This window comes from Indicator indicator, chromosome 6 (assembly GCF_027791375.1).
Source record: "Indicator indicator isolate 239-I01 chromosome 6, UM_Iind_1.1, whole genome shotgun sequence".
In the NCBI taxonomy this organism is placed as follows: Eukaryota; Metazoa; Chordata; class Aves; order Piciformes; family Indicatoridae; genus Indicator; species Indicator indicator.
Genome location: NC_072015.1, coordinates 7,717,735 through 7,731,734, shown reverse-complemented (window position 1 = coordinate 7,731,734; position 14,000 = coordinate 7,717,735). Strand labels below are relative to the sequence as shown.

General features: G+C 41.1%; 1 protein-coding gene across 2 annotated transcripts in view; it reads left to right on the top strand.

The window, feature by feature from the left end:
* Positions 1 to 14,000, top strand: part of MAK (male germ cell associated kinase) — a 33,121-nt gene that overhangs the window by 5,127 nt on the left and 13,994 nt on the right. For both annotated transcript variants that reach the window (XM_054381654.1, XM_054381653.1), the window contains exons 7-10: positions 4,477 to 4,644; positions 8,838 to 9,158; positions 10,020 to 10,186; positions 10,571 to 10,701. In XM_054381654.1, coding sequence (XP_054237629.1) covers positions 4,477 to 4,644; positions 8,838 to 9,158; positions 10,020 to 10,186; positions 10,571 to 10,701 — 787 coding nt within the window. The remainder of the gene's footprint in view (positions 1 to 4,476; positions 4,645 to 8,837; positions 9,159 to 10,019; positions 10,187 to 10,570; positions 10,702 to 14,000) is intronic.

The following is a 14,000-nucleotide window of genomic DNA, read 5'->3' as shown; positions in this document are numbered from 1 at the left end:
TTAAGGTATGACATCTAGTCTTTTGTTGGATATTAGCATCTACATACCACAATGTGTAGCCTTGCTCTCCTCTGATGAAAGCCAGATAAAGTTGTTTGATTTAGCTACCTAAAGCTATGTATATTGGAAAGAAAAGCAGAAGTCGCTTAGGATTTCCTTTTGCCACAGCCTACTTGCTTGTAATTCTTCTGGGCTGGCACCTGGAATTTGGAGCTTGTAGAAGATCTCATAAATAATACAAATTATACCACTTTTCTTATTTTTAAAACATAAAGGAAACATTTGACTTCAAACACTAATTGCTCATAAATATGATTAGCAATAAAAAGTTATAGAAGAAAAATGAGCAGTCTTTTAGGGAGGAAATAATTATTTTCAGTTATTTTCTGGACGGGCTAAATACTATTTAAAATTTCAAGAAAGGTTTGAGTAGTGCATATTAAATTATGCAACTATATTTGCTTCGGTTTAAAAGTTGCTCTAGCAAATGGATATATGAGCATGGAAGAAAAGGATAAACTGACCTTCAGAATTTTGAATAAATTGAAAAAAGACCGTGTAATATAAAGTCAGAGGGGTAAAGGTGACAAGAGATAGCAGATGTATATCAGTACTTCATGGGTACAAGCAGAACTTGGTGAAATAACTGACTGAACACAGTCTCTAGATGGAAAACCAAAGGGTGGGAGAGAGATGTGTCTGTTTTATTCTACTGATATAAAATAGAGCATAATTATTGTCCAGTAAAGGAGCTGTTAATGGCAGAGAAGTGAGGAACAGCAAACTTTAAACAGGAATAGGTTAAGCTTAACATGGAAAATACAGAGCTTGAAGCAGTGGGAAAACATCCAAGAAAACATACTGAGAAACAGGTGCAAAGTCATGATAGAGCAGAGAGTGAAAGGTCAGAGGGGGAAAGTCACAGATGATATGTTGTGGAAGTAAAAACAGAGTCTAGAGGACTAAGTGCAAATTGCTGCCATGTGTAAAACTGCTTGCTATGACAACTGGGCATCAGAAATAATGTGGATTATGAGCAATATTTGAAGACTTGAGTTTTCAGACACAGATGTCAAGTTTCTCAAGCAGCTCACAGGTCTCTGAAGATGAACATTTCAGTGTATATTAAGAATATCTGTGTCAGAGCAACATACCAGCTTCTGGAATGTTTTCAGTATGTAATGTAAATAATTTGTGGAAGTGCAGGGTAATGAGAGAGAGATTTTTCATTGCGTGCAGTGGCAGAGCAGCACTGAGCTGACTGCTGTGGGATTTCAAATAGTTGAACAGAAGCAAATCATGACCACACTCTTGTTCCCTGACTAGCAAGCTGATGGCTTGGAAAAGCAGGGAGCAAATCACCAGCTGAGTATTTCAAGAGAAAACTGTTGCCTCTTCCACAGACCCTAAGGGCTAGAGACACTCTAAGTCAGCCCTCCAGGATCAAGAAGCTGTAATTAGTTTGGGAATTTTATCTTCTTACAACAATGCCTGAGACATTCTTCAGGGAGATCACCGTGTAAGAAGAATACTTCAATATTATGATAAAAATTATCACAAGAGATTCATTTGTTACAAGTGAAGTACTCATCTGCATTGTGAAAAATACAAGCTGTTATTTTAATAGTCCAGTTTTGCAGATAATTTTACAAATAGTGAATTTTTCAGGCAGAAATTTCATTTATTCCATTATCCTGCAATAAGGAATTACAGGAATTATGCCCAGAAGCTGTGTTCATTTCAATTTGCCTTCCTTTAAGTCCACAGTACTTTACTAATTACTTCTTTGAGTTTGGGTGAGTTTTAAATAGTGACAGGTGACTATTGTGCTTTATTATTTAAATAAAATAGCTTTGTTTATAAAGTAAATAAAGCAGTAAGTTGCCCCATTCAGGTCCTGGCAGTGATGGTGCACTTGTAGTCTGCTAGTTTAATGAAAAATCTAATGACAATTTGAAAAGGAGAGATTAATGAAATGAGTTTTATAGAATCACAGAATTATAAAGGTTGGAAAAGATCTCTGCCATCAAGTCCAAACATTAACCCAGCACTGCCAAGTCCACCAGTAAACCATATCCCTCAGCGCCACATCTACAAGGTTTTTGAACACTTCCAGGGATGGCAATTCCACCTCTTCCTGGGGCAGCCTGTTCCAAGGCTTACCTGCTCTGTCAGTGAAGAAATTTTTCCTAATAACCAATCAAAAACACCTTTGGTGCAACCTGAGGCTATTTCCTCTCATGCTGTTGCTTGTTACCTGGAAGGGAGAAGAGACCAACCCTCACCTTGCTCCAACCTCCTTTCAAGTAGTTGTAGAGAGTGAGAAGGCCCTATCTACGCCTCCTTTTCTCTGGGTTAAACAACCCCAGTTCCCTCAGCCACACCTCAGAAGACTTGTGATTTCATTAGCTGAAGGTTGACAATGGTGCTTTAAATTACTCCAACTGATTTTGTTTTTTTAATATAAGTTGAAATGTATTTTTCATTTTTTTTCACTTGTACTAATTTCACCCAAGCCCTGTACTTCACCAGTTCAGCCCTTACTACTACATAAATCATTCCTTTATCACTACCTCAGGCAGACAGAATGTCTCCAGCTCCAATAACAGAGGGAGATGCAGCAGAGGAGGGGAAAAATCTATCTCTATTAATTTAAATGAACAAATTATTCTCTGAGGTGGAACAGGAAGTCACTTGAAATCTTGAGACTTAATGTTAACCAGATGTGGTTTATAATTATATTTGAGTACTTTGATTAGCATAGACTGTGTTAAGAGTACAGTACTTGAAGGGAGCCCCCAGGATAGCTGGGGAGGAACAAAGGTATGTATTGATAGAATATGGGGCAATGGCTTCAAACTGGAAGGAACTAGATTTAAATTGGACTTTAGGAGGTCTTTCTTCCTCATGAGGGTGGTAAAGCACTGGAACAGATTGCCCAGAGAAGCTGTAGAGGCTCCAAGCCTGGAAGTGTTCAGTTTGGATGCAACTTTGAGCAATCTTGTCTAGTGAGAGGTGTCCCTGCCCATTGCAGGGAGGTTTGAACTAGATAATCTTAGAGGTCTCTCCCAACCCAAACCATTCTCTGATTCTATGAAACTGTTAGACATAAAAAACAGGAGTAATAGCTAATATGGTATCTTAAGACCAAGTTATATCAAATCAATCCAATTTACTCCTGTATCAGTGTAACAAGCTTTGTGGAGAAGCACAAATATCATACATTGTCATCAGGAAGATTTCTGATGTTGTTGCTCATGACATTTTCATCAGCATATTTACATAAACAAACTGCGTGATAAGTACATACCTGTTCTGAAAGCCTTGTCCAGAGAGTAACCTTTACTGATTCGCATTCAAAATGAAAGATTGAGTAAGACTCTGGAGTGTTTCTGCATCCGATGAAATGTTAAGCTTGTATTCAAAGCCTTCCAATAGAATAGATTTTACTTCTTCAGTTGATAGATAGCAGACTGGGAAGGAGTGTGTTAGAAGTTTCAAACTGACTGTCTTAACACAGCTGTGTTCACTGTCCCACACTGGCCACCAAAAAGAATGCAACAATTTAGTGCTAGGGCTAAACTGCCTGCTCCCCCAACAGAAAAGTGAAGGGAAGAGTGACACACAAAACTCAGGGCTGAGATAAAGAGATAAGAGTGAGTTTAATGTAACATAAAGTATCATAAGCACAAGGCATAATTACCTTAGATAGTAATCTAATTAATCTAATAATACAATATGTGGTAACCGTAGTTTAACCTATTTGCAGAAGAAACGCAGTGAAATACACAGGGCAAAAAAACCCCAGCATAAAACAGAAAACCAAATCCAACTCCCACTCTTTCTGCTGCCATGTCTGCAGAAAAGAGACCACACCCAAGACGTAGGAACCCAGAAGCAGCAACTGGAACAGGAAGCCTCCCATGTTGCAATCTAATCTTCAAGCCCAGTTAGCACTTTCATTTTTGAAGCTGGCATAACTGCAGCATGGCATGAATAACAGGAGCAGGTTCAAATCAATCCATGACACAGTAAAATTCAAGAGAGAGTTTTAAAACCATTTCTTTAGTAATGCATAGAGCTCTATAGTTGGGAATAATCAGCTGCAGAGATATCTGGGAATAACTAACCCCTAACACATCCGTGAAAGAGGATGCGGTAGCTATATTCTGCATTTCTTTGTTGCAATAAAAACACTGTACCAGTGTGTAGAGAAAGGACCACGGTTTAAAGGGCCATGGTGGTATTAGATTGACATTTGGACTTGATGATTTTAGAGGTCTTTTCCAACCAAAACAATTCTATGATTCTATGATGCTGTATTCACTGGTGTTGAAATCATTGTAATGGAAAATAGGAATGCCCATTTTTCTACTATATAGGAAGGAGCTACACAAGTATAGCATAAAATTTAACTTAATCTAATACCTCAAAAATAAATAGTTATTTTTTGTATTTTTCTTTCTTTTGAAACAGAGTGACTGGCCAGAAGGATACCACCTTGCTTCAGCCATGAATTTCCGTTTCCCACAGTGTGTCCCTATAAGCCTAAAAACTCTCATCCCAAATGCAAGCAATGAAGCAATACAGCTTATGAGTGATACACTGAACTGGAATCCAAAGAAAAGACCTACAGCAAGTCAGGTTTGAGAACCAAAATAATTAACTATAAGACTGAATTTTCTTGCATTGTTAAAAGAATTGATTGCCATAATACTGGTGGCCAGATAAATGTCTCCTTATTTTGAACACTTTGGTGGGAATGAGACTGAGGAGTGAGGAAAGAAAGTTCTAAACCCGGTTCAGCAGACATCATAAACTGTTTACTTCTGCAATGTTGGCTTCTGTATTGGCATATTTTGAAACTTTCTTTGTACACAATAGAGAAAATCTGAGCTACATGTATCCTGAATGATAACTATGTCACTTCTCTAGCCTTCTTTTTCCTACCACATCTGTACAAAGGTGGATATTGAAAATTAAGCTTTGCTTTTTGTGAGGTATTTTCACTTGGAGAAAGGATGTAAACTGTGCTAAGTGATAAGGAAAGAACTTTGTGAAGAATATTGTACTAGGTCACAAGGGTTACAGGTTTTCTCCAAGTTAATTTTAATAACCATGTTTCAAGTACCAAAGATGGTTACATTCTACTGATTTATTATTTTCTCTAGTATGCATACCTAATGCACTTCTATTTAGATGGAATACAATTGGAGAAAAAAGAGCACATATTGCAGGTTATCCCAGGTGGATGTAATGGAAGTGATTCAGAAGTGGTTAAGCAGATGGTACCAAGCAGAGCAGCCATTTCTCTCTACTTTATCAAGCATAGCTGTTACAATCACTAACTCTAGTCCAGTGTAATATATCTCTACACAGAAAACTGCTTGGTACTTTATGAAAGCAAATAACCAGCATTTGCCCAAGCAACTTGTCAAGGAAGCAGCTGCAGCAGTTGTGTCACAGCCAAAAGAAGAGCTTAATGCATCTACATGGCAGTGCATACAAAGGCAGCAATTCTCAAGTGCAGCTGAGGCAAAACATCTCTTTGAGACCTAACAAAGAGCAAGATCCTACTGAAGAGGAGTAACAGAGTGTGTTGTTTTGACATAGGAGGAACTGTGTTGGTAAGATATGCCCATGCTGTGTGGTGGACATGAAAAAGTTCAGAGAAAAATAATGAAATACGCATCTGCCTGAAGACAGAAACTGTAGTTTCCTTGTAAACATCATGAAGGCACAGCAAGCATAATGAAGGTATTTAGAACAAAACCAGGGAATACTAGTGATAAGAAAAGGAAGGAGAATGTTAATTTACATTCTTTAATTGTAAATTTCATACATTAATATTAAATGGCAATCACTACACTTCTGTGGTGAAGCTCTTCATCAAGTTGCCAAAATGTAGTTAGCAGTGGAAACATAACAAACATAACAGAGCGTGTGGTAAAGTGGAGAGTACCTGATCTGTCATATCAGTGGAGGTAGGGAATGGGCATCCATGTGGAAATGAAGACATAAGGTTCACTGATGCATTAGCAACCATGGGAGCACCTGAGAACAGCCAGGTAAGAATTGGAACTTCTCCCTACAAAAAGGTCTCTAAAGAGACCAACTGAAATACATCTTTCCAATGCAGACAGCATGGGAAACAAACAGGAGGAGCTGGAAGACATCTGTCAGGAAAATTATGATATAGTGGCCATCACAGAAATATGGTGTGATATCTCATATCTGAGCACTCACATGACTGGAGTGCTATCAATCAATGGTTACAAACTCTTCAGAAGAAATAGGCAAGGAAAGAGAGGGGGTGGCATGGCCCTGTATGTTAGAGAGTATTTTGATTGTGTTGAGGTTAGTGATGGTGATGATAGAGTTGAGTGATTATGGGTAGGAATCAGGGGGAAGGCCAACAAGACAGATAGCCTGGTGGGAGTCTGCTATAGACTGTCCAACAGATAAAACATTCTTTAGACATCTGGCAGAAATCTTGTAATCATTTCAGCTTCCTTGATGTCTGCTGGAAATACAACACAGCAGAGATAGAGCAGTCCAGGAGGTTCTAGAGTTTGTGGAGGATAACTTCCTGACACAGCTGGTGATGGAGCCAATTAGGAAAGGTGCCCTGCTGGAACTGCTGTTTGTGAACAGAGAAGGACTTGTGGGTGATGCAACAGCTGGGGACCATCTTGGGCATAGCAATCATGAAATGGCAGAGTTCTCAGTTGTTGGAGAAGAGGGGAGTCAGCAGAACTGCTGCCTGGGGCTTCTGGCAGGAAGGCTTTGACCCGTTTTGGAGAATGGTGGACAGAGCCTCTTGCAAGGTAGTCTTGAAGGGCCAAGGAGTCCATGAAGGCTGAACACTGTTCAAGAAGGAAGTCTTAAAGTCACAGGAACAGGCCAAGCTGGCAGGGAAGAAGGCTGGCCTGGATGAATAGAGAGATTTGGTTGCAGCTTAGGGAGAGAATGAGCCTATGATCATTGGAAGAAAGGGCAGCAGGACGCTCAGGAGGACTAAAAGATTGTCATGAGGCTATGCAGGAAGAAAACTAGAAGGGACAAAGCCCAAATGGAAATTAATCTGGCTTCAGCTGTTAAAAAGAACAGGAAATGCTTTTACAAATACATTAGAAACAAAATGAGAACTAAGCAGAATCTCTGTCCTTTGTTGGATTCAAGGGGGAACATAGTGGTCAAGGACCTTCTTTGCCTCAGTGTTTATTAGCAAGACCAGTTGTTCGTTGGATACCCAGTCCCCTGGGCTGAAAGATAGGGATGGGGAGCAGAATGAAGCCCCCATAGTCCAAGAGGAGATGGTTAGTGACCTGCTGCACCATACAGCAGACACATTACAGCACTTCAATGTCCTCCTTGTAAGGAGGAACCCAGCACTGAACACAATAGGCAGTCTTAGAAGTGATCGCAAACTGGCACAATGGAAGGAAAACAACTGGCAGTGCAGAGGTAAACCCATCTGGGCAGCTGAATTGTGGCAAGATACTGCTGCTCAGGCAGAGAACTTGGTGATCAAAGTACGTTTTGCAGACACCCATAAACCCAAGAGTCAAGCCACTGGAGAACATCAAAACAACCAGCAGGTAGATCAGGCTGCTAAGATTGAAGTGGCTTAGCTGGATCTGGACTGGCAATGTAAAAGTGAATTATTTCTAGGTTGGTGGGCCCACGATACCTCAGGCATACCAGCTGGCAGCTGGTCACTAGTGGTGTTCTCCCAGCCTCAGTATTGGGGCCACTCCTGTTTAGTATCTTTATCAGAGATCTAGATGAGGGAATTGAGTGCACCCTCGGTAACTTTGCAGATGACGCTAAACTGGGTGGGAGTGTTGGCCTCCTTGAGTGTTGGAAGGCTCTGCAGAGGGTTCTGGACAGGCTGGATCAATGAGCCAAGGTCAGTTGTATGAGGTTTAACAAGGCCAAGTGCCAGGTGCTCCACTTGGGTCACAACAACCCCAAGCAATACTACAGGCTTGGGGAAGAGTGGCTGGAAAGTAGTCCAGTGGAAAAGGATCTGGGGTGCTGGTGGATGGCCAGCTGAACATGAGCCAGCTGTGTGCCCAGACAGCCAAGAAGGCCAACAGCATCCTGGCCTGTATCAGGAATAGCATGGCCAGCAGGAGTAGGGCAGAGATCAGGCCCCTGTAGTTGGCACTGGTGAGGCTGCACCTCAAATACTGTGTTCAGTTTTGGGTCCCTCACTACAGGAAAGCAATTGAGTTGCTGGAACATGTCCAGAGAAGGGAAACAAAGCTGGTGAAGGGCCTTGAACCCAAGTTTTAGAAGCAGCAGCTGAGGGAACTGGAATTGTTTTGTCTGGAGAAGAGGAGGCTGAGGGGAGACTTCATTGCTTTCTATAACTCCCTGAAAAGAGATTGGACTGAGGTGGGGATCAGCATCGAGTAATAGAACAAGAGGAAATGGCCTGTAATTGCATCAGGAAAGGCTTAGATTGGATATTAGGAATAATTTCTTTAATGAAAGAGTGGTCAGGCATTGGAATAGGTTGCCCAGGGAGATGTTCAAAACACATGTAGCCATGGCTTTTCAAGACATGGTTGAATGGCTGTGGTGGTGTTTGGTTGACAGTTGGACTCGAGCTTGGAGGTCTTTCCCAACCAAATCAATTCTATATATCTATGAGATCATTGAATCCAACTGTTAATACTACCAAGACCTTTATGATCTCATTATGTGTCCACCTTGCATCTGTGCTGTAGAACTTGCTTAAATGATTCAGAAACCTGCTTATATTCTTTATGAGGTTTCCAAAGTCAACTTTTCAAAGTTTAATTTGTGTGTTATATCTTCTTCTCCAGGCTTTGAAGTACCCTTATTTTCAAGTTGGTCAAGTTTTAGGACCTCCTCCACAGTATCTGGAGAAGCAGACTCCTATTAAACCAGTTCAGCCAACAGAACCAAAGCCAGCTTTACCTAAACTGGAACCTATATCCAAGCCAGAACCTCTGTCTTCACCTGATGGACCAGACAAAACACAGCCACAGCCTCCGTCAAAGGTTAACCACCAGCCTCTTCAGCAAATTCAGCTGCCTCAGAATACAGCTAACCAGCAAGTACCAAAGCAGCAGCAGCCACAGCCACAACCCTTTTTTCCAACTATTGTTAAAAACTCATCACCAGTAAGTTGTCTTCAATAAATACTGGGAGGTTATATTAAAATTTCTTAACTATGTTCAACCAGGCAATCCCTTGAAGATTGACATACTTTTTATATTAGAGGAAATACAGATAATTAGGGACTAGCAATTCACAAAAATATTGTTAGTATACAAAGTGGAAAGGGAGAACTTCACTTGCAAAAAGATACCTGAGAAAGTTCGTCCAGTTCCTAAGCTTGTGTGAATTTAACAGAGATTTGTAGAAGGTGAATATTAATTTTGGGGTTGTAATCTTCATTTTGCTTTCCACCTATCCTCTTTGAACTATAATGTAAAGTCTGTTTAAAAAAAAAAAGTATTCAGAAAATACTGGAAAACAAACTGCAGTCAGTTGAAAGGACAGTTTTCAAATCTAATAATTTATTTGAAAGAGGGTGTTAAGGAAAGGCCTGAGAAACTTCTTTTATTTGTGGTATTTACTTCAGGGCCACAGCATGACTTCCATGAATATTCTGCACCATGATGCCCTACTTTTTGAGCTCATCTACCACCACTGAGAGTATAAATTCAGCAAGATACCAGTAGTAGAAGCTGAGCACTGAACTGGGTCTGCAGGCAGAATGATAACTTCACTATTTGAAGCAGATTTGAGCAATTGAAGGATGACAGTCTGGTAGATCTACACTCAAAATATCTGCTGACATTTAGTTTTGTGCTTTAAATGATTCTGAGATTATGACCAAAATGGGCACAACACAATAAGAAAAATTCCCTCAAGTAGTAGTGAGGAAGTGAATTAGGTACAAAATACAAGATTTTAGAATTGGATTGAAGCTTTTGTTTTTCCTGTTTAAATAGAAACAAGCAGCTAGTGGCCCTCAGAATGGTGCAGTATGTCCTAAAAGCTGCAGAAGACGATGGGGTCAGACTATGGTAAAGGCTATGGACAGCTGGGATGACTGGGATGACCCTGAATTTGGAATGTCATGTTCAAAGAAGCCTAGCATTGCACTGTTGAAAGAAAAGAAAAACAAGGAATTTCCATTTAGGTAAGTCTCTCTTAAGTAAACAGTGTCCATTATAGATTGCCTAAGACAAATGTGCTAAAATTTAGGTCACCAAAATCCTGCCAGAATGTAAATAACAGTATGAGCAGACCAGCTTTGGGTGTGGTGTTGATACAGCACCAGTAATGCCCAAACTGAATCAGATTTGCTTTTATTCCATAGTGTTGGATACACTTTTTTTCCTTCAGACCCCCAGGGCAAACTCTCTCGAGGTAGGAGTTTTGGCTGTTAGCTTATGTGGGAATAAATTCTACCGAAGAAAATAGGGTAAGAGAAGATCACTGTACTCTTCAGGTTAGGGTCAGCTTGTGGTTATTCTGAGCTGAAGTTGTTTGTCACAATATGTTGAACATTTTCACTTTTCAGTTTGCCAGAACCAAAAGCTTCATGCTGTATTCAGCCAGGAGGGGAAAATAAGGTTCTGATGAGAAATGATTCTGGAAGATCAAATACATCAGCAAAACAGTACTATCTAAGACAATCAAGATACCTACCTGGTAAGGTAAAACCCAATACATATGGAAAATACAAGCTGTGAACAGTCTATGTACTGGATATTTCAGCTTCAGATTTCACACTGGAAAATTTTGCTTTTTGTTACCAGGCTACATTTTCAAGTTTTGGACTTTCCCAGAACATATCTCATCATAATTGATGCAGAAATTCCTGACTGTGTAAATGTGGAAGGAAGCTCAACATTGCTTCTACACCATAGAAGTTCACAGGTCCTCTTAGGACCAGTAATGTATAAAATTCTCAGTGATATGAACCCAGCACTTCTTGGATTCCTAGGAATATATCCTGATTGACCCATAAGCAAGTGTATCAGAGGACTAAAGAAACTACCCATATATATGTATAGATATAAATATATTAAAAACATAGTTTTCAGTTTCCTAATGTGTGGAGGTTTGGGGTGGGGGTTGAACTTAAAGTGTTAACCTTCTTGGTAGGAAGTGTTGAGGAATACCAGCCACTCACACTGGTAGGAATTCACATCCTCACTTCCCAAGGCAGTCAAAATAATTAGATAGCTTAGTCTAAATCTGGGTGATTTCATCAGGAACATAAGATGAAATCATGTAATTGCTAGAAATAAGAATGGGGAGGAGGAGAAAAGAAAATGTTTCCTTCAGTTGGAAATCTGAATCACAGAATGGTGAGGCTTGGAAGGGACCTCTGGAGATCATCTAATCGAATGCCTCTGATTAAGCAGTGTCACCTGGAGCAGGCTGCACAGGATCGTGTACAGGTGGGTTTGGAAACTCTTTAGAGGAGGAAGACCCCACAACCTTTCTGGGCAGCCTGTTCCAGTTCTCCAGTGCCCTCACAAGTGTCCTGGTTTTAACTCACCAGGCAGCTGAACTCTTAACAGTCTGCTTACAACTCCTCAGACTGCAGATCAAACTTAGGTCTCCCATGTTGCAGGTGAGAATTTCACCACTGAACCACTGCTGCAACCCCCCGCCCTCTCCCTCCTCTTTTGGATCAGACAAGAATAAAGAGCAGTTGAGATAAGGGAGGGGAAAAAATTGCTGAAAAGAATAATAATAAATATTACAAAGAAAAACACCAGTGTTTGTAGCAGGTGGTGGAATGGACAAAACACAAACTGCATGCTCGATTGAACAAGGGACAAAAGGGAAGCACCCCAGCCAGAAGCAGAGAAAAAGCAACAAAAAGCTCAGAATAGGAAGCTTTGCAAGCTATAGGACAAACTCCAAATCCCATAAATCCCTTTTGTCCCCAGCCAGCCCTTTGGTATTGCAGTGAGCCATGACAGCGTGGTATTGAGTAACTCATTGACAGTCTGCTGTCCAGTGCAGCACCAGTCCTGGCTTCCACTGTGCTGCTGCAGGGCTGGGGGAGTGGCCCCCCACAGTCCCTTGTCCCTCCTAGTGAGGCCAGCCAGCAAAAACCAATACACCAGGAAAGAAGTTTTCCCTGAGGTTCATGAGGAACTTCCTGTGTTCCAGTTTGTGTGTGTTGTCCCTTGTCCTGTCACTGGGCACCACTGAAGAGTCTAGCCCCATCCTCTTGCCTCCTGCCCTTTAGATATTGATAAGCATTGAGAAGATTCCCCTCTCAGTCTTCCCCAGGTAATATATTTTATAATCAGGTTATTTCCTAGATGTCTCACTTAGTATCTGTTCTTTACTACCACGTTTGCCCACATACAGTCAAGTGCATCACAACATCTACTGTAATCCACATAATTTAGGTGGCTCACAGAGGAATTCATGATTGTCAGGCAAGTTGTTTTGTTACAATATCACCATAATTTCTCAGGAATTTCGTATGCAAGTGATGACTGTGAATATGAAATCACATCTTGAATGTTAAATAGGAAGCCTAGAGACTTAACACTTTAAGTCCAAATGACAAAAAGAAAAACAAAAATAAGAGCTTCCCTATCTAAAGGTAACACAAATGGAAAGTTCATTTGTGTTTCTTATCTTCTTTTAAGCATGTTTGTAATGTTTCTCATATTTTAGTAGAGTTTTCAATGAGAAGAGCATAGATGTAAAAAAATAATTCATTTCAGCATTTAAGAGAGCACTCCAACAAGCCTATCTGTAATTTATCCATGTTAACTTTAGTTCTGTTACCATTAGATCTGGGAGCTGCTTTCATGCTGTGTAATCCCATTAACTCTTCTAATGCTTGTGACACGCTGAAGTAGCAAGAACCTCTTTGTCCTACTTTTTAACTTATCCCTTGAAGAACTAGTTTATTTTCAGCCTTCAGAACCCTAGTTTTGGACAGGTATTTTTCATGTGTACTGATTGTTTGACAGTCAAAAATATCTGACTGTCAAATATATCAATAATGAGATGATGGTTTTATAGAAAGCAAGTAACAGTACTAAAAAGGCTTTTACAATTTCACTTGAAAGGATAGAGATATTTGTTCTTAAATCAGTGTCTCTAGTTTTTGTAGTTTAGTACAATATTAGAATGGTTTGGGTTAGAAGGGACCTAGAAGTTCATCTAGTCCAACATCCTGCAGTGAGCAGGGACATCTTCATGGAGCAGATTGTCTTGGGGGCAATCACTGCACACCTGAAGGATGGCCAAGGAATCAGGCCCAGCCAACATGGATTTAGGAAGGGCAGGTCCTGCCTCACCATCCTGATCTCCTTCTATGATCAGGTGATTGCCTGGTGGACGTAGGAAAGGCTGTGGATGTAGTCTACCTGGACTTCAGCAAGGCCTTTGACACCGTCCCCCACAGCAAACTCCTGGCCAAGCTGGCAGCTTGTGGCTTGGACAGCAGCACTCTGTGCTGGGTTAGGAACTGGCTGGAGGGCAGAGCCCAGAGAGTGGTGGTGAATGGTGCCACATCCAGCTGGCAGCCTGTCACTAGTGGTGTCCCCCAGGGATCAGTGCTGGGCCCCATCCTGTTCAATATCTTTATTGATGATCTGGATGAGGGGATTGAGTCCATCATCAGTAAATTTGCAGATGACACCAAGCTGGGAGCAGGTGTTGATCTGTTAGAAGGTAGAAGGGCTCTGCAGAGGGACCTTGACAGGCTGGACAGATGGGCAGAGTCCAACAGGATGGCATTCAACAAATCCAAGTGCCAGGTGCTCCACTTTGGCCACAACAACCCCATGCAGAGCTACAGGCTGGGGTCAGAGTGGCTGGAGAGCAGCCAGGTGGAAAGGGACCTGGGGGTACTGGTTGACAGCAGCTGAACATGAGCCAGCAGTGTGCCCAGGTGGCCAAGAGAGCCAATGGCATCCTGGCCTGCATCAGGCATAGTGTGGCCAGCAGGAGCAGGGAGGTCATTG